The 21,981-nt window shown below is 39.6% G+C and overlaps 1 protein-coding gene across 2 annotated transcripts in view; it reads left to right on the top strand.

Moving 5' to 3' along the window:
• LOC147218533 (GDNF family receptor alpha-2-like) overlaps positions 1 to 21,981 on the top strand; it is a 45,126-nt gene that overhangs the window by 6,514 nt on the left and 16,631 nt on the right. For both annotated transcript variants that reach the window (XM_086173677.1, XM_086173678.1), the window contains exons 3-4: positions 4,451 to 4,537; positions 14,496 to 14,874. In XM_086173677.1, the coding sequence (XP_086029803.1) occupies positions 4,451 to 4,537; positions 14,496 to 14,874 (466 nt within the window). The remainder of the gene's footprint in view (positions 1 to 4,450; positions 4,538 to 14,495; positions 14,875 to 21,981) is intronic.

Raw genomic sequence — 21,981 nt, 5'->3', positions numbered from 1 at the left:
TATCATTACTATGAGCAATGATAGCAGTCACCGGCCATTACCTTAGCCATCCACTGTCATGAGCAAAACATTTTTTTCAGGCTGCCCTGCATGTCAGGAGGGCAGGGAAACAGCATCCTGCATGCTGAACATGCCCTTTCTTCATCCTCACTCCCTGCGCCGCAGACCCAGTTTATGCTTAGTAGGTGGCTGCTTTATAAACAGAAGAAGGGACGTGTCGATAGCTCCATGTTTTGATCAATAAGATCTTTCAGAGTTCCCAATTTCCTTGTCCTTTTAAAACCGTCACCCCCTTTCAGCCTTTACTTTAAAATCGGTGTAGGATCAATGAAATATGAAGACTAAACAAATGGCCTGTGTCCCAGTAAATCTTTCTAATGATTTTCTGTGCAAAGATGACTCGCAGACACTACGTCGCTGGTTTACAGTGTGACTGAAATGAGGAATAGGCACCGCGGTTTAGATGAACATTTTATGGCAGAGTGAGTTCTCAGCCTCACTATCTAAGAGGAGAGTGAGTGACGGACCATTCTGTTCAGTGAATACTGTTATGATGTGGACATTACTCCTGGCAGGAAGATTCACAGGGGCGCTGAGTGAATGTGCATCACAAAAGTCAACAACCAAGATTGGCGGCAGTCATCAAAGCATGGCCACCACTCTAATTCTCTCCCTCTCTTTCTCCCCGTCCATTGGTCTCTTTTCCTCTCTGCATCATTAAGTGAAAGAGCTTGTTAAGCAAGTCTTTTCAATGCATTTATAGGAATACGAAGCACAAAATAAAATGACTCCTTCACACATTTTTTAGATTACTTGCATTGTCTTCCTTCACTTACCAGAGGAGTCATAAAGCTGTGCTAATCACATTTCATATCAAATATTTATATTGCTTGATTTTAATAATTGAATTTGTTGTATATGTCTAACTACCGAAATTATGGGGTTTCACATTATTATATTTAGAAATATGATATAAATTAGTCATGAGAAGCTGATATATGGAGCAGCTCTCCTTTTCCCTTTTATCAAAGTTCTCTCTGATATGCTGCTGTACCACACTTTTACCAAATGTGCTTCAGGATTTACACCACATATAACAATAAATACCTGGCAGGAGGTATTAAAATGCAGAGTTAAGTAAGTGAGTGTGAAACTGTCTATTACATTAAAATTGCCAAAGGGAATACTGGAAAGGGTTAATTTCCTCAGCTGTGTTTGCCCAATACGCCACACTGCAAAGGAATTTTGACTTGACACATTTTGTATCAAATATTTTCTTTGGAGGGCTGAAATTACATTGAAATTTTCAGAATCACTTCAACACCTGGGCTGCTTACTCACTTCAGCACTTTCCACAGACAGATGGATTTATGGTATCCTTGTGCTATATTTCCCTGTTGTTAAATGAACAAATTACACTTTACACTTCATTCGTATTCAGTTTAGCAAAATAATGCAACATTATGTCTGGCGCATTTCTAGAGACCTCAAGTGGGCTTGAGAAATAATTTTGCAAACTGAACCGTAACTACTCATATACGATCTCTTAGAGCTCTAGTGGCAATTGTTTGGTCACCTTTTGTTATTATTTGAGTGGTCTGACCCACAGGGCTATGCAGAGAACCTCTGGTTGTGCTCCAGGCTGCTTGGCTGTGCCTAGCATTCTTTTGTGCCATTACAACCCAGGCAGCTTTCTTATGAATTCTATTATAATTGCTGTAATTGGTGCAATGTGTAACAAGGGTATTCGAAATCTTTTTTTTTTTTTTTCACATTTGCCCACAGAAAAAACATACAGTCAATATTAAACACAATCATTCCAGGGTGCCAATAAATGACAGTTATTAAAACTGGCTTTGCTTCCAGTCATACACAGGTTACAGAGAATGTCACGAAAAATCTATTGAACGGTTTCTATAACCTCAGGGGTTTAGCTTCATTGATAATACATAAAAAAGGATGAGTGAAGGTGCCTAAAAGCCTCATAATAATGCTTATGGCAAAGGAGAGTACTGTGAATCTGTTGCTCATTAAAGCAATATTACTCTTATGCAGTCACTATGGAAAGAGCCTGATTGTCTGTCTGAACTGTGCCAGTCATGCTCCATACTGTCAGAGAAAATGAAGTCAAATGGAGGCTTAATTACAACGATAAGTTGTTGCCCTGCAGCTAAAAACATCTTATCATAAAACAGCTGGGAAGAATTTTCTATTACTTGATGAATGCATAATTGGGTCCAGGGTGACTGTCAAAGAGTAGTGTGTGTGTGTGTGTGTGTGTGTGTGTGTGTGTGTGTTTGTGTCTGTGTGTGTGTATGTGTGTGTGAGTGAGCAAGAACGCTCTGGCATGTGTGCGTGCGTGTGTGTGTTTGCATGCGTGGGTGTTTGTGTGTGTGTGTTTAAAGTACAAGGCCTCTTGAGGTTGTTGTTTTGTATCCTAAGGGTTCACGTGATTAAATTGTGTTTAGCAACTTTAGAATACATCCTGGCTTGTACCAAACACTTAAATAAATATTCAGAATTAATCATCTAGCGCAACTATTGTATTTTATAGGCTACTCATAACACACTATGCAGTTGATTTATGAAATTGAATGTGACTTCACACTTTGTGGTTCCTGGCTGATTGTGCAGCGAGGCATCACAAACAGCTACATGAACAAAGTGGTAAGCAAGCTTATAACAAATTGTTTTGCTTTTGGCAAAAAGATTGAGCCCTTATTCCATGTTGTGTTGCGCTATTGAACATGTTCTTGGAGTAATGGATGTGGCATTTCATGATTCTGTAGAATACATCCCCCTCTTTTAAGGTGGTTGTTGGCTGAGTGAGTAGTAGTTATGATCTCTTGAAAGGGTTTTGAAGCACTATAGATTCAGAGGGTAATTGTTGTAATTAGCCGTACTGAAATCTGAAGTCCAGTAGCCTCTCCAGTCTCTTTAAAGAAATGTAGCAGATGTTAGAGATATAGAAAGCGGGCAGAAATGCAGCGAGGTACTGGAGATTTAATGTAATTTAATGGAGATAAATCTTTTAATATCACAATAACAGATAGCATTCAAACAATTTGGACATATTCTCTCTCCCCTTTTCTGATTTTTTTCGTCTCTCCATTGCTCTGATGACATTTGAAAAAATATATCCTTTCTCATTCTGATGGTTTAACTATCTGGGCTACTTCTTTTTGTCACACAGCCATGCAATCCTCAAATATGTCACTAGGCTATTTGGAGACCAAGTTTTCAAAGAAAGCAACCAACCCATCCATGCTATCTTGCTACTATTGCCAACATGGATCTAAACAGGAGATTTAAAACTACGCCGTATTAAATTCAAATATTTGCACATGTCTGAGGTTCATTTAATTTAACACCTACACAAATGATAGAAAATGTGTTTTAGTCATTTTGTTTTCCCTTTTTTCCTTTAACTAAGGTTTAACTATTCCCCTTATCAGTGTGCCAGTGTACATCTATGTTTTGCTTTTGATTCATTTTAATGGTCTGAGATATACAACTTGGGATCCACTTGTATCGTCATTAAGTATATCCTATAAACAATTCAAATGCTTCTTTCATTTCTGTTTTCTAGATTGCTGATTATCCCTATTGTTATTTCATTAGTTTGCAAACTGCTTTGAAGGCATCCAAAGAGAATATCTGCCATCTACATATATTCCATACATTTACTGGATCTACACATTCTTTGGTCCGGCAATGCTGTCCTGTACCTGCAGGTTTCAGATTTTTCTCATTTATAGCAGCAGGTTTCCAAGCTTTCCTCCCAACACCATCCCGTGTTTCTATTGGGATACAAATGCAAAGCTATTACACACTGGAGGGTTTGTCTCAGTTTGTCTCAATCATGCTGAATGGCTATGAATTTTAAACGCAGGATTAGGGCCTACAGAGGAGAAGACACATGGGAGACTCAGTTGAGTGCTAATTAGATTTTTAAAATGTTTTTCTTTTTTAAAAACAGCTCTGGTTTCATAAGCAAGGGATATTTGTTACTTGGGCTGTCATCCCTTAAATGCACCCCCAAACAAAACCAAATGAGGAAGGTATTTGAGCATGATGAACATCCCTTTTCCTTGAAGAAAAATTATCTCTCAAGGTGCAAGTCAGCTGTTGTTTAGATTGTCAAATACTGAGAAATGACCAATAATTTCCATTTTATCCCCAAACCAGCTCTCATTTGACCCATCGCATTAAAACAGTGTGTACATAACATGTATTTCTGTGAGTAAAATTTAAAGAGAGGGATTCTGTTGTAGTGCTAATTTTGAATAAATATGTAGTACATATGTATGAATATGGTGCTGTATATTTCCTGTTGATGATTAATGGCAGCATGGCTCTCTACCCGGCTGTCTTACACATTGCAAAGAAATCAACATACTTTGCAGTAATACCATGTGTACTGAAGTTCTCGCTATACTTCTTGTCACAGGGGGCGATATCGATGATACATCCCCATATGAACCAGTAGCACCCAACCGACAACCTGATGCATTCCGCTTGGCCTCCATTTCATCAGGTAAGAGATGTGATTCCAATTTCCAATATACACTGGATTCAAGACAAGTGACAATGTGACGGTTATGTTTGCGTGTAGAGATTTCTTCGGGGATAGAATAGTTGGAATGGCTCAAAGAGCTTGGTCAGTAAAGAGATGTCAATTTAAACTAGCCTGCCATACATTTATTTTTGTTGGCCATTGGATGACTCAGTGCTTGTTATTGCCAAGCTGCCATGTGACTTGTGAAGTTATGGAATTAAACAAAATACTCTCAGATAACAAACCCTACATTTTCCACAGTTATTGATGTTTCTCTCAGTTTTATATCCTTTTTGGTTTATTAATCAAACAGCCTAACACTCAGCAAAGAAACGATAGCAAGGCATTTAATTTAGTGTTTATTGCCATCATGCTATCTTCGATCAATGCAGATCTCATTATAAAACATGGCTACAATGTTTAATGCTGTGAAAAGACAACAAAATGTGTGATTGGAAACATGAAGGATGCTTGTAGAGCTTCAGGCTTGGAAACAGTCATTTTCTTTCATTATTTCTTTCAAGATAAAGTTCACTTGACTTTTTTCATTTAATACCACTTTTTTTTTCTTTATCTTGCATTTTTGGTAAGAACCAAAAGAATTGCTCATTACACAAGACATGAGTTTTCAAATTATATCCTTGACTCATTAAAGGAAGGGGAATCTGCTAGAATAGATATAGAAAAAAGGTGAATTATAATTTATATGGTGATTTTGAAATGGAAGAAATGCTGTGTTGTTTTTGCCTAATATATTAAAATGTTCATTTTGCCTAATAATGAAAAGTGATTATCTTTAGATCACAAATCATCTTGAAGTTATTTCTGAATTTAAGAAAGTACTCGGTGATTTTTAAGGGACTTATGTGTAAATAAATGTCAATGAAGACAGCATTTACACTAAGCTGCTTAAAACCCCAACCTCTGAAAGATTGCGGATACCAAGCAAAATGGTCAACCCTTGTCAACTTGAGTGATACTACCATATTACTCCCCCTCCTTTCTAAAGAAGAAAACAAAAAAATTAAATGTACCCTGTTCAATGGCCCCATTTGAAACTGAACCTGTATATTTTGAAACCGATCGTGTCTGTTTCAGCACCACTAGTAGAGCCTCTATGCCAGTTTTAAACTACTATTCCACCATAAGGTGTTTTCAAAGAGATGTTGAAGTGGTCAAAATTGAAAATATTTGCCATCTGCACAGAGTGACCGACACAAAACTCACACAATGATGCTTTCCGCCGTCAACAGCATGACTCCTGATCTCTGCAGTTTCCATCTCAAGTCGTGTTTTGCATTTTGATACATAGCTGACTTACATATCGTCATACTCTGACCTATTTGGAATCCATATCCTGAAAAAAAGCCAAGTAATATAACATTACTTGGATTTGTAAATGTATTAAAATTACTGTTATGGATATTATAGTACCTTACAATAATGATAACCAGGGAAAATGGGAACATTGCCACAAAGCTTGTGGTTAAGCAAGATTGCACCTATCCAGAAATGCAACCACTGAAAAAGTTTTTGATAATTTATTTTGAATTAATAGGTACAACAGAGTACAAAATATATAATTCTTCCCAAAGTACATTTTTTCCCTCATTTTCCTGCAGCTGAATATTTAGAAGTCCCCTCCAGAAATGTTCAAAAAATATACCACGATGATTAAAATGTTATTTGACTTTGAAAGAGGGCTGTAAGCACATCTACTCTTTATTCAGCTCTGGGCCAGCTGACGGCACTGCAGCAGTCTGTAGCGGCCCTGCTGTGGTAAGAATAATTGCGTATTCCATGGAACAAGTAATGGTTTATTGTCTGTTCCACAACACTCCCTCACCTGGGCTGAGCAGAGGATGGCGGTTTGGGCAGCGGTTCTGGTTTTACACTGTCCGTGAGTTAACTTAGGGCTGGAAGTCTACTCTCCAGCTAGAAAGAATTCATTAATTCGACAAATGTAGTTTGCCCCGAAATATGTCCAATTTTCCCAAATGGACACAAAAATCTCCCATTTAGTTGACAAATGAAAAAAATAGCACTTTAGTGACAAATGCTTTCAGTGCAATTCTGGTTGAAGTCTTTTCCTGGACTTGAGATTCTTCTCTCGAAGACTTTTCATTTTTCATCAGCTTCATCAGTTCCAAACTGAAAAAATTTTTATTTGAATTAACCGTGGCCTGAACGACTGAGATTCTCCAGACACCTAAAAATGCAATGTGATATCTTACAGATAGACATAAGAAAAAAAGTTTGGCAGGCAGATTCTCAAGCTTTACCCTTGTCCCTAATGAATCTGCTGTTTATCTGAAATTACAAACAGACTTCTGAGAATCGCCTTTATAATGAAGAAGGAGGCATACGGTGACCAGCAGAGATGAACAAAAAATTAACAAAAACATTGCGTTAACTATAATGAGTGGTCTTATTAGTTGCCACTATTATAATCCAAAAATTACATTTAACCCAAAATAGCCAATTTGTTTTATCATGCGCTTGAGTTTTGAGACACCCCACTAATTAACACCCAAGTAATAGTAAAAGTGTTAGTGATCATTTTAAGCCTATCAGTGCATTTCAAATTGTGTGGTAAAGTGTGGCCTGGTGTGCCCAGGCATATTAAGACACAGCAGGGGACTCATTAATGTATTCATTTGGATTCAGTTTACCTCCTTTTGTCCCCAAGGTGAAATGTTGGCTACGCTCTCAGAAATCTATTCAGCAAGCCTTCCTCAATATTTATAATATCTGATGACAGAGTTATTGAATGTGGCCATGAAAGAAAATCCCAATCAAAGAGACAACTAATTATACACATGTTTTATATAAAATGCTTTGATTACTTAACCTCGCAAAAAATACTTGTAATCAAATCTATGAACTCTAAGGAGTCCGGGGGAGTATAAGATATCCGAAAGGTTGATGAGGAGTGGAGAATGTATATGCTTCAGGAGAAAAGGAGAAAATTGAAAAATAATCTCTGCTATTTCATACGTTTTTGTCTGGAAGAAAGATAAGGGACAGAGCTTGTGATAGAAATGAACAAGGTTCCAATAGTACTGTATTCATTGCAAAAGTTCAAGTGATACCTAAATCCATTTTAATCTGGTCTTTCTTTCTATAGGGAGAGTGCAGCCTTACCTACTTTTCTGCATATCTTTAATTCGCAAACCCACACATAATATGACCACAGTTCCTATGAGGTCTGTTCCTTAAATAAGGGCAGCGGATCGCTTTTCTTCAATAGCGGTTATGACCTAAGGACTGATTTGAGTGTCCTCCATTTTGTCATCCTGGTCACATGTAACAAAAATCGTTTCTACAACTGGACCTTGTCATGCTTTTGGACAGTTTATTCACCTGTAGCTTGCCTTTAGACTTTGGAAACATAATGATCTTTGCTTGTGCCCTTGTGGCCAAGAGCCACCTTTCTTGTAACAACCTTCATGAATGATTGCTTGGTGGACATAACATGATCGGAGAACGCTCACATGCCGATCACGAACAGATCAGAGCCCAGACAATGCTGAGTACTTTCAACTGCTTTATCAGTCTCAAAAATGTTCATGCTTGGTCAGTGTTAAATCAGTATCAGATCAGAATATGCAGATAAACCTTCTCATTTTGAAGCATGGATATACACAGTCTGCTCAGCCTGGACTCTTCATGCAATGCAATGCATCACTGTAAATCACAGTCAGGTTCAGCAGGTTTAACATAGAGCTAAACTAATAAGACTGCTAGGCAAATTGTTACTTTATTTGTTACTTTATTTTAACCCCCCTCGCCATTTGCATAACCGTTTCCCTGAAAAATCAGACATCAGCCACGCTAGAAACACAAGACAGAGAACTAACTGCAAATAAAGACAAGAGAAATACTGACAAACATCTATAGATTTTTTTCAGCTGTGATAAAATGCAACCACGAATACTGAGAATGAGCCCGCTGCTGAAATATGATAATAGCTATGCGTACTCACCCTAATTCTCTGAATACTGACAGGTCCTTGTAATAACAAACAAGAATTTACAATCAACATAACCCCTTTACACAATAGACATAGTCAGAGAGACAAACAGAAGTGAGATGGGGATGGAGGGGCTTTACTGTTGGCTTTTTAGAGGAGATTGTAATTATTAAGACATGCAAGAGAACAATATGTTCCAACTGATCCTCAGTGGAAGGGGAGTGATTAAGGTGCCGAATTAGAAAGAAAGAGATTACGCAACTTCCTCAACTCATACAAATATCCTAAAAGGCAATAGTACTATTCATAATAGATCTTCAAAAGGATAAAAATCATAGGTTTGAATGTGAAAAAGAAAACATATGTATATGCGTGTGCGTCCAATAACACACTAAGATGATGATGTGCATACGCAATGCAATAGAAGGTAAAAAGTGCTTTTGCAATTAGTTTCAAACGTGTCCCTGGCAGTCGACGTCTTGCCCAATTGAGTTTGAAAGTGAATGTGAATCCATTTTGTTCCCAAACGTATTTCTGTTCCAGTTTGTATGACACAAGCATCATTTTGTTAATGAGGGGCCAGGCTTCAACAAAACAAAAAATAATTATCATTTAGTCGGGCGATTATATTCTTGAATGTGTAATTAAGAACCTGAACTACAAACTATGAAAAAAATTGTGTTCATGCAGCATGACTGACAATTCATAAAAAGTATGTTCTTTGTTCCAAGGCAAGGATTGCACAAAAGTCAATAGGCCTGTTTTAAATCAATAAGATATCATGCATGAAGGATGTGATGGGGAATCATTTACACCAGGATCCTATCAAAGCCCAAATGAATGCCATAATACTTACACCATGCAAATACATCATTAACCCTAATTGTTAATATGCTACTGCACGAAGTGCATTCTGTTCTTTTGACCTGGTGCTGAGCTAATTTATTTAATGGAGCAGAGGGCAGCAAAGAATCATGAATTCAGGGGTCCCTCCAGGAATTAAGTTTAATATCCTTTAGCCGCACCCTCTAACAATCAGCGCTAAGCTTCTCACCCTGCAGCTCAGTGTTCCCAGCATCCAATTAAAGTCAAAAATCTATAGCTGGAAAAAAAAAAGGGTCAGTTCAACTGCCATATTCGGCATGCCTTTTAAAATGTTTGACATTTTAAGTCACATAGCAAATACACTGGGAAAGTGTCATCCATTAATCTGATGAGGATCGGGCCTGAAAATAATGTTTATGCATAATTGGTTGCGTGATTGTGCTCATGATTGTGATAGCGCGTATTCATATTGCCTTGTTTCTCTGACAGATGATTCTGTCTGAAATTTGTAATCACTTCAAGTTTAGTTTTGACGCTTGCCAGGCCTCACTTCTCTTTCCGTTTTGGTAATGACACTTATCACTTAAAGTCCACCCAGCAGGGTTGTTTTGTAACAGCCAGCAGTTAAACAACATTAAAGAGCGCATATTTTTGTTTCAGTTTAACCGCGTGTGTATGTATGGACAGGAAAACTGCACAAGCTCACGTGTTATAACTCATTTTACTTCTTAAAGCACATTTTGCATTACCAAAACTGACTGTTGCAGTCAGGACAACATGCAGATAACAGTGTCCCACTGAGGGCCCGGAAGTTTAGAATTCCACTAGGTTCAGTTCCAAGGCAGATGCTCATAAACAGCTTGAGTGTTTAAAAATGTGTTTACAATAATTACGAATTCCTTCAGAGATCCCCCTCCTACTTGTCTTCTCCTCACTGATTAATCTTCAAATCCAAATATTTTGCCTTTTCCTATCATTTTTATGTCTGTCAATCCCACTCCACGGTGCTCGTGCTGGTTCATTCAGCAGCAAGATATTATCCTCAGAGGTAAAACTTAGTTGATCCTGTAGTGTGTTCCATGAACTGTTCTGGTCATCTTCCCATGACACCTGCTGAAATAATTTTCTCTTTAAGACTTTGGGAGATGATCTTGTAGATCCATTGTGCCCTCATTCTTGCCTCTGGCGACCTCGCTGTGACATTAAGCGCAGAGATAATGACAGATGAGCTCTTTGACATAGAAATGCTTGACATGCTCCTCGGGGTCTGGACTAAAGACTTCTCTAACAAGCTCTTGCATACTCACCTAGGACTATATTAAATTCAAACTTTGGCACCTTTCCTAATAACTGTGAACATACACAGTGCCGAAAGCCTCTTTCTAACCTGGGCTGCACTCCTCTCAGCAGCGCAGCGTCCTGCGAGTAAGAAATGATATATGAAATGCAGAATTTAAATTAAGCTGACACAGTGCAATTACTGAGCAGCTACTTCTCATACACTAAGCAAATGCATTACAATCCACATAAAGTGAACATTTTATCTTCTCATTCATATATACTCAGTCCACCTCTATCACCTCTCCATCTTTGTCTCTCTCCATTATCTCACTTTCTTTTTCTCCCTGGGACACAGGTCTCGGGTAATTTTCAATCACTCTTCTTCTCTCTTCCTATAGGTGTTTTTCATATCTTAGCATTCAACGCTCTGCCTGTCATTTTACATCTCACCTGTTTTTTTTTTTTCCTTCTGCTTACGTGTGCAATACATGCAGAAACAGATAAACTCTAGAAATGGGTAATTCCCTTGATTCTGGGTGCGAAGAGATTGCTAACAAGAGCCCGTTCACATTCAGATCTTATGTGACAGCAGAAGTAGTCATACCTAATCCACTTTTAACATTACTTTCAGACTACATTTCACTTCAAGGTGATTCTTAATATTGGTATTTTGAGCTCCCCAAATCATTTCCATGTGCCACACAACACTTCGCTTAAAGCGTAATACACCGATCTTGTTTGAATCCAACATGTATTGCTGTGTATTCCAAGATACATTTTCAGCATTAATGACACCAATTGTCCTATGTCTGTAGCACCGATTAATCAATCAATGCAACCGCCCACCCATCTATGTGTTCACTCATTCAGCCCGTTCATCGTTTGCTTATTAATGTATAGTATAACAGCCTGCAAGGTAATTGTGTCAACCATTGTGAGCTGCTGATTGCACTGCTGATGGGTTAGGTTAATTATTCTGAACAAGAGTTGCACATCTTTCCTGAATTAGGCTAGATTAATTGAAAGCACTCCAGCATGTCTCTGTAAGTGGCTGTCCAATCTGTCCTCTCATTTCATCTCCCTATCTGTCTTGATCAGCTGTTGTAATCAACTAGTCAAGTCTCATCTCCCCTCTTAAAGCTTTTTCCATTTTTATATGACTGTTATTATTAGCTTATCAGCCTCTTTCTCCTCACATTATTGTGGAATATATTTGTTGGAGCCTTCATCATAATGCACTTGGAAAATCAATTATTAGTTTGCAACACTATACTGTGTACATCCATTTCCACATCCACTTATTTGCCCTCTTCCCCTCTTCATGCATGCGTGTATCTGTGTGTGTGAGCATGTGTGTGCGTGTGTGTGTGCGTGTGTGTGTAGTTAGATCCCAACCATCAGGTGGTTTTGTATGTTGGTGTTATCCAGGCATGTTTTTAAGGTTGAGTACCAAATTCAGTCTCAGCAGCCAGATCAAATTTAAGGAAAAAAAAAACTGTTCATTGTATCAGTAAAGCTTCTCCAACCCTGCTTGGACAGATAAAACTTAGTAGTTCATCCCTCTCGTATTTTCTTTTCATCCTGGACCCCCCAGTGGCCCACATTAGAGCCTGCAGATGGCCAAGGGAGATTTAGAAGCCGCAATCCATCAATGTAATGTAGCCTGAGTCACTGGGTAACGAAACCTGAAAATCTTTCCTCCAGCAAGACCCCACCTTCAGGCACTCTCCATCCAAGCTTGGCCAACTTTAGTTCCACCACAGCTCATTCATGTCAACATTTTTCCCTTTTCAAATCAAAAATAAATTGGGTTCCTCCACTTTGGTAATACTGATTTTTTGTATTAAATCATCTTCGGGAGCTTTGATTTGAGTTAGCGTGGCATCATTCAATGATCTGAGCGGAATTATTTCTGTCTTTTCAGTCACTTTCCGAACACCAAAAGACTGAGAATGTTGTATTGTAGACATCTGCTGTGAGGGTTTATCCGCTTCCTCCAGAGACTACAAAGATAAACAAGTTTGTGCTTTATGATAGAATTCCTTATTTTGATAAGTATCCTAAAATAGATATTATTATTTGAACAAAAGAAAAGAATTGCTTTCCTTGGTGGCCCCCTACACTATAGCTAAGAACGCTGCAATATTTTAAGTACCTTCATCTGTTGAACATGTCTCTTTCCTGTCTTTTTTCAGGGACTTCCTGCTACATTTAACCTTGATATATCTAAATGAAAACACTGGTTAATGGAAGCTAGATTTATTATGCCCTCTCTTCTCTGTGATGAAATCCTTAGATTCTACCTCTGCAATATTTCGGTGGCAGTGGATTTGTTTTATCTGACATGATCTGAAACCACAGTCATTAATTTTGGAAGGCTGTGGTCCTCTACTTCAATGTGTTCTGTATATCCCCATTTCTAGGATTGATAATGCACGATTCGCAACATGGAAACATAGTAGCTTCTATGGCACATTCACCGAAAATAAAGTGTCTTCTAGTTCCAGGGAGCCTGATAGACACACAGTAAGACTGGTTCTGTTGAATAAGTGATGAATCTCTCTGCATGTCACCATGTGGCCATGACCTTTGAAATATCATTATCCTCTGAAAAAAGGGGTTCACTTCCACAGATATGATGTGTAGCCTTCAATATTTTAGTTTGTGATGAAAAAAAAAACTTGACCCCGGGAGCAGTTGAGCAAAGCAGCTTGTACTGCAGCATAAGATTATTAAGCATTGCACATTCTGAGCAAATGCTATAGTGTTTTCCATTATTTCTCAGTGCTAATTTTCCATTCAAAAAACTAGTCATTTGTTCAGTTCAATATTGAATTAAAGTAGTGTTGACCACTTTACAATGAACCAGTATTTGAAATGAGTCACTCCTGGTGGACTTCTGCTCAAAGAATAAATGTCCTGGTGTGATGAGTCACGAGCACATCTGTTTTCTCTCTGCCAGTTAATCAGTGTTTTGGCACATATACCAATAGACGGACAAAAAACAACAATCACTGACCTCATTGAAATGGTGCTCCAAACACTCATTAGTTAAGATGCTAATCACGAGTCAGAACAGCTGCCCCATAACATATTACCCAAAACATTAACCACAGTGTCGATCAGGCACCATTAATTTAGTGCATCAAATATTCTGTCCTGTTAATTGCCTACTTCATATAAATATGATAAAATTTCAGATAGATTTTAATAAGGATTTTTTCTTTTTTAGTTCATGTGTGTTATGATGTATCCATTAATCCATTATTGGGAGCAACACCATGATGTGCTAATATTATGACACTACATTACAGTAATATCCAGGCATTAAGGATTCAATGATATCCAGTTTGCATTCACCTTTTAATCCATTCATATGTTACTCAAAGTCTAAAAGGGACCAAATCAATAATTTGGTTCCAGTGGATCTTGGCTATCTACTGCCATCTCTCAAGTGGTTTACTGTTGTTTAGAGAAAGGGAGAAGCATGGGTGATATTGAAGGCATTTGAACCTCAAATTTGGGCAAAGGTGTAAGGATTATTGTTTTGTTTGTTGATGGAACTTTGCCGCAGAGCCGACTGTCAACTACATCAGATGGATGATGGTGACTCAGAATGCGGAATATTCCATTATCATTGAGTATCAGTTTCAGCATATATCCTTTTATGAATCTAAAGCGTTCCGCCTAAATATTTTTAAGAATGATCTTCAGAAGTTCTGTTATGACAAATATATCTGAAAATCAGTGCTATCAAGACATCGAAAGCTGAAGTATTATCAAAACATTCTAAATATTTGTCCCTTTGCAAATTTACAAAGTTACTGAGCTCTCTCTCGTCTTTATGCCTCCTTTCAGGGATGCTCACAGTCGCTCCAAAAGGTTTCCAATGTGCTGATGCTGAGAAAACCTGCAACCCCTGTCTTGATGCGGCAAAAGCTTGCAATCTAAATGGCACCTGCAAGCGCCACCGCTCTGCATACATCGCTACCTGTAACAAGGAGGGCCCCAACAAAGGTGAATTCTGCAGCAAGAAGCGTTGTCACAAAGCTCTGAGGTTGTTCCTGGACCGTGTTCCCACTGAGTTTAGCCACCGGTTGCTCTTCTGCCCCTGCCAGAGTGAAGGCTGTGCTGAACGACGCAGGCATACTATTGTGCCTGATTGCTCCTATAAAGATAAGGACAAACCCAACTGTCTGGAACTACGGAGGGTCTGCCGACAGGACTCTCTCTGCAGGTGACACTGTCTCTATTTCTGTTTTTTCACTCTCTCCCTCTCTTTCTCTCTCTCTCTCTTCCTCTCCGTGTGTGTGTGTGTGTGTGTGTGTGTTTGGATGAGGAAGTTAAAGGAAAGGCCAATATTTACCAGCAGTAGACGTCATTCTAGCAAAACAGTTTGGAAGCGTGTACTCTAGTTTGATTGTAAATGTTTTGAACAGCACACCCTCAGATCCCCTTTTTCAAAAAGGGGGATCACCACCCCGGTCAGCCAGTCCAGCACCACTGTCCCCAAAGTCCACACAACACAAGGCATGTCAGCCAGGACAGCCCTACAACATCCAGAGCCTGAGGAACCCAGGGCGGACCTCATCCACCCCCGGGGCCCGCTAATGAAGAGCTTTTTGACTGCTTCAGCAACTTCAGCCCTGTAAATAAACGGGTCTACTTCAGAGTCCCCCGACTCTGCTCCCTCATTGGAAGGTGTATTGACAGGATTGAGGACGTCTTAGTATCAGTGGAAGTATTCCTTTCACCGATTTACAACATCTCGAGTTGAGGTCAGCAGAGTCCCATTCCTACTGTACACAGTGGTGCCTTTGCACTGCTTCTCCCCTCCTGAACCACCGGATGGTGGACCAGAATCTTCTCAAAGCCCACTGGAATCCCATGGAACTCCTCCCACGCCTGGGAAATGGCTCGATGATCAACAAAGCCGCATGCTCCTTGGCCTGCCAGTACCTGTTACCTGCCTCCGGAGCACCACGGGCCAGAAAGGTCCGATAGGACTCCTACTTCAGATTGATGGCATCCCTCACCACTGGGGTCCACCAGCAGGTACTGGGGGTTGCCGCTCTGACTGTTTTACTCCAGTCTGCTGCTCAACAATGGAAGCACAGAAGATGGGCCATACGGACTCAGTGTCCGTGCCTCCTGAGAGCTCAGCCTCCCTCTTCACCAAGGTGTCCTGGCAACACGACCACAAGGTTCATCGAAGAACTGCGGCCTGAAGTGCATGGGTGCCAAGTGCACATATGGACACCTTTACGCCTGAACATGGTGTTTGTTATGGACAATCCGTGACGAGCACAGAAGTCCAATAACAAAACACCCCTCGAGTTCAGGCCTGGGGGGCCGCTCCTCCCAATCACGCCCTTCCAAGTCGCACGATTGTTGCCCAGTATAACAAGGGAGTCCCCAGTAGGACCACTTTCTTGCAGCCCCTCGAGGGACCCCAAGAATGGTGGGTAGATTGAACTGCTCTTGGGTGCATAGCTGCAAACAACTATCAGAGCCTGTCCCCCCACCTGAAGCCGTCCCCCGGGTTGAACTCCAATGTACAGGCGCTGAGTCGGGTGGCAATGAACATCCCCACACCCGCCCGGTGCCTCTCACCGGGGGCAACTCCATAGTAAAAAAGAGTCCAGCCCCTCTCAAGAGGCCTGCTTCCAGACCCACACGCTGTGCATTGAGGCGAGTCCAACTATATCAGGTCAGAATCTCTCAACCTCGACCTCCTTCCCCACCGGATATGTACACATTCCGTGTACCAAGAGCTTCTGCAGCCGAGGTTGGACTCACGCTGCACACGACCCTTTTGACGCCTTCTATGGGTAGTGAGCCCAGAGGAAGAGGGACCTGTGTCATCCTTTCGGGCTGTGCCCGGCCAAGCCCCGTGGGTGCGAAAAACAGCCTAAAATTACATGTTTACATATGAGAGGAACTACCGCCTAATATACCTGATTGTTAATTTTCATAATCTCTTATGATGAGAAATGAAGAGGTGGGTGGGAATTAAATTTATGTCACAGAGTTTCTTTCTGATGGCAATTACCTTCCTCCCTTGGCATTCAAAACTTTTATATTTCTTCACTGAAACTTTGCCAGCTAAGTAATTAGACTTTCAGAGAAACGGTAGTTATTAAATGCAGGAATGAAGATGTGAGGCTAAGTTTAAGGGACAACGCTCAATTAAGCTGCAAAAAACATTAGTAGATCACTCTGCCTGCATGGTGCCTCTATTGGATTCAAGCAGCCGGATTCAATTCACATCTAGCCAGCCGTGACATGTTTCCTTGTATTAGTGCTGCCAAGAGCAGGTGATACAGTGGTTGTACTTTCTGCCCAATCACTTGTCAAGATCTTCTTATCCTCCTGAAGCATTTGTCTTACCATCAATAAGACACAGCCGGCCGGTTAAAGGCATTCATTAGTCTAATAGCATAAAAAGTGTGGTACATTTGAATAATTCTAAGCATTTAAAAGCCCATTTATGAGCTTAATGGTGTTCATCCAAGTGTTAGACCCTTGAAAGTTCAATGCTAAAAATAATACCCATGATGTGAGAATCATTAGAAAGGAAAACCTAATTTTCCACTTCCCTGTGTAACAGATGATTAGGCCAGCAATACAATCCAGCACCACTATTGGCTAGGATTTTTTTAAAAACAATCAGGAATGGCCAAGGCGATTTTTGTTTTGAACCAAATAGCCGCCCGACACCCAACATCAAGAGATATTAAAGATGAGGCACTGAATAGTTGTCCATGGAGATTCAGAAATGAATGCTGTTCTGAGTGTTTTTTTCATTCTTTCTGTCTTTAGTTATTTATATTTTTTGTATGAAAGTTCTGGTGTTGGTGGTAGACTTAATTACAAATGTAATATGAAAACCTGAGCAATTTGATATGGGTTAGCAACTAACTTTTGTGCCCTAAATGGTAATATATTGCACCATGTGAATAATAGTCAATATACATAATGTTCTTTTCATGGGATTGACAGAGTGTTTCCTTTTCTGTCATTTGTTAGGATTATCAATACTTTATAGTCTGAAAATAAAATAGTATTAATCTTCTTAGCTAAACATAAACATCCCTTCCCAGAATTTTATCTGCGTTACTTGCCATTATTTTGTTCCCATAGAGGTGAATGGCCCTCAAGGTTGAGTGTTAAAGGCAAAAACCCAATTCCTCTTTACCATCACAGAATTCACTCACCAAACTGTTCAAGAGGGGAAAATCTATCTGTTCTTCTCTACACAATTTATGATTGTCTTGATAATTACCTGCTTGCCTGCAATGTGTAATTTGTTTTCGGGCTGAGACGCTGGCTTTGACCTCCAGGCCATCAGGTGTTGGCTGTGCACCTGAGTATTGTGAAAGATGTGATAGAATATTAAGTTCATTTATTGCAATGTCCCACTGAGGTTAACAGATCGATGAGCATGTACACACTCTTTCTGCACTGGCATACTCACTCACTCACTAATACCCTGCAGCTGCTTACACACCCTTAACACAAACAGACTCTCATATGACCTTTTTGGGCTTGAAATAATAATCTATTGTTTGAGTACTTCACCTTTATGACGATACGATTAAATCAAGACATTGAGTTTTCTGATTTGAACACCCATAACCCAACAATGTCTATGAACACCACCGTCCTGTGAGATATTCCAAAATTGTTCTTTATTTTCATGTCTTGATGTCAAAAACACGATATTATTCACTATTATTAACCACTTTCTACACCAGTTATCCTGCACACAGGTTAGCCCGTCTGACTGCAGACAGTGGATGCCATGCTCCTCCAAGTCTGTCGGCCTTAAAAAGGGGAACTGGTTGAGAGAGGAGGAGCAATGGTAATAGAAAAAGTATGAGGACAGACATAATGAGATAGATGGATAGATAGAGAGACAGAGAGGGAGCGAGAGAGCAGAATTACGGAGAATTGTTCCAGGCTGCAAAGCTGTTGCATTGAGTAGGGGTCAAAAGTTTGGTCACACAGCTGTGGATTTTTATAGCAATCTAAAAGTAAAGCTTTTCTCTGCTACACATTACAATGTTTATTTTTAAACAGACCCCCCCCTTTTTAAATTTCCATTGTTGAGTCATATTTTAGTGCAATTACTAAAATCTCGTAGTTTGTTTTTTTTATAGCTCAACGACAAAGACTGCCAAATTTATTATGATTCCACTTCTGCGGTTATTCATATTGTCTGGATAAAGCCCAGAGCGCAAATAAATATTTGAAAGCATTTCAATATAATTTTGGCTCGGGCTTAGGTGGCATATTGTACTGGAAGATTTTGACTTTTTCGTAGTCTCAAGGGAGATAATTGTTGACAAACTGTGGAGATCTAGGGATAGTAGATGGACAGTGAGCGCGCCTTAAAAGAAAATGCTCTTATTTCATACAATTTGTTATACTTCTGCTTCAGTTATTATGTTATTTTATCCCATAATCCTGCACAGACAATTGTCCCTGCTTGCTCGCCTTGCGCTTTTTCACGCTGTCTTCTGACCAAGCCTCCAATGAATCCAACACCTATTCTTTGAGGACTGCTGAATCCACAGGGTGACAATGGGCTATATTTGGATATGCTGTTTTTGCATGTTTGTATATGCATGTGTGAAGCAAAGAAAGTCCTCATCCATTTCCCTGATAGTTTACAAAACATAAGCCTGATGGTGCCTAACCTAAAGAGCATTGAGAGTTATATGTGTAGGGTATTGACTGTCCGGAGGATCAATACAACACTCTCTTTGATTTATATCCTCTGGTCTTAAGACTTGCTGGGTGCTCTTTTTATTGAGTTTTTTGGCTACTGGTTTTTCAAAGAAGAGAGGTGAGAGACAATCGATCATTGTACAGGTATCCTGACCCACATCATTGAGCTGTATAGTATGAGGGACACTTTTGTTTAGAGAACAGGGAGTATTCTCTCTCTCTCTCTCTCCATATATGTAAGTATGGATGGATGGATGGATGGATGGATGGATGGATGGATGGATGGATGGATGGATGGATGGATGGATGGATGGATGGATGGATGGATAGATAGATAGATAGATAGATAGATAGATAGATAGATAGATAGATAGATAGATAGATAGATAGATAGATAGATAGATAGATAGATAGATAGATAGATAGATAGATAGATAGATAGATTGCTCATGCACACACAAAATAAACTGCTTGCTCTCTAGTATTATTCTACTTCAACCTACCACAGGAGGGGAGCTCTGGATAAGTCTTCGGTTTTACACTGGTTTCTAAATGAGCATAGTGGATTTGCGATGCTAACACCATATTCTTTCAGCTTTTTCCAGTGAATGTGTCCCAGAGTGTTCTGAGCATTAGGGAATAGGGAAAGCAGTCTCTTAAATGTTTGAAAAATCTCCCCAGCCCTTTGTGCAGTAGTCAGTATATAGGAAATACTAATGAAGGCAACTGAGACACAGCAAATGGTTGAGGATTATGGTTGAAATTAAATAAGCAATGCACAAACTACACAAACATGAAAATTAATCATTATCTCAGCAAAATGATGAAGGCACTGATGATATAGGATCTAGAAGAAATCAGTGAAACTTTCCATAATTATAAATGAACGACTAAATCAAATATATTCATTTGCAAAGGGGGAAAAATACAAATCAGTAAAAATATGTTTATGCTTCGTGTAGTGGTTATGTATTTGTTTTGCTTCATGCACAGGACCTCACCTGCTTGTCATGTACAAGGAAAATACATCTGTCACTGCTTCAGAGATGGGAATGTAAGAATAAAATCCTTACAAGAAAGTTTGGTAGCAACTCTCAAGGAAGAAGCAGTTCATTAGTATGTGATTGGGAAGAAAGTCGTATTTTTCATTCCGTTGACTTTCCAGAACTCAATTATGCTCCAAACCTTTTGGTAGTGCCTGACAAAACCCAGCTGCAGAAATGAGGGGCCAAAGTCATTTAGCTGGCCTTAGCCGCTGCCACATGCTGGTAAATTGTTCAGATATCGCAGGGTGAAGAGCGTCAGTCGAGTTAGTTACACACTGTATCTCCAGAGCAATAGTGATGTAACATTGGATAAGGATCTGGTTCTTCAAACAGATCTGTCATATGAACTGAAAAAAACCAAGAACTGCTTTGAGAGCTGTAAGTTTGTGAATTTAAAAAGCATACATTCACTTAAAACAACATTGCAATACTGGGTGGGTTGTCTCTTGTTTCCTCCCACGTCCAAAAACATGCAGCGGGTTAATTAGGAAAGTTGCCCAAATGTGCAAATGACAGAGTGAATGGTTGTCTGTATATGTGGTCCTGCGACTGGGTGTACCTCACCCCTTGGATTTCTTGAGAAATTCTCTTCATTAATCACTGCCTCATTTCAGTATTTGAATTACCGGATCATTGCAAACCTGCCAAAACGCAATGTGAGGAGACAGTCTTTTACCGATGGATCTGTGAGTCAATAGCTAATACAATTAAGTGCTTTAAATATAACTCCATCACTTTCTTCAATGAAGGCTTTAAACCTTAAATGTTTGGCTACATTTCTAAGGCCAATACATCATGTTTGGGGATTTAAGGACTGATCTGAATTGTCTTATATCAACACACTTTTTGTTATCAAGGTCTGTGGCTCAAATATTGATTTCTCAAAACCAGAAAAAGTAAAGTGCACACTCGCATTAGCTCGGCCTTGCCTTCTCTTTAAATTCCATGCTAAAGGTATTACCTTGACCATGTCTTTTCCTTTGTTACAATACATGACAATCTATTCTGACATCGTAAATCTCTGGTTTGACAAGTCAACCATGTGCCAATTGGTTCTTCTTTCCCCTCATTTACAACATTTTTCTGCAGCGTTCTGGAGAAATGCCTGCTCCTCAGCTGAGATAGGCTCAGCTAACTTGCTGCACATGAAAGTGGTAAATAGAGTGAGAGAAAAGCAAGGGCGAGCAAGAGAAGGGCTGAGAGGGATAGTGCGGGAGCTAAAGAAAAGAATGTGCATTTAATTTCCATACATGGATTAGTATATTCCCATTTACTTTCAAAACTGTAATCTCCTGGGGAACATAGTATGGTGGAAAGTTGTGGTCATTAGTGAGTAGGCACCATCCTTTCCCATGCAATCTCCTCCTCTAACTATATCTATTATTAATGCAAACAATATCAATAGGAGTTCAGATACATCGCCAGGACGGTCTATGTGTGGTTTCGAATGTTTCAATTAGGGTTTGCTCCTTCACTCCAAATCCACCTTCTTCCAACCACCTATTTGCACTTATGAATGGAAAGTTCCATGGCCCCTCCTGTAATATTTTCTCCTGTTTTCACTT

Source organism: Fistularia commersonii, chromosome 26 (genome assembly GCF_037954325.1).
Source record: "Fistularia commersonii isolate RoL2024-O1a breed Wild chromosome 26, RoL_Fcom_v1.0, whole genome shotgun sequence".
Lineage (NCBI taxonomy): Eukaryota > Metazoa > Chordata > Actinopteri > Syngnathiformes > Fistulariidae > Fistularia > Fistularia commersonii.
Note: the sequence above shows the minus strand (reverse complement) of the source record. Positions and strands in the feature narration are given on the sequence as shown.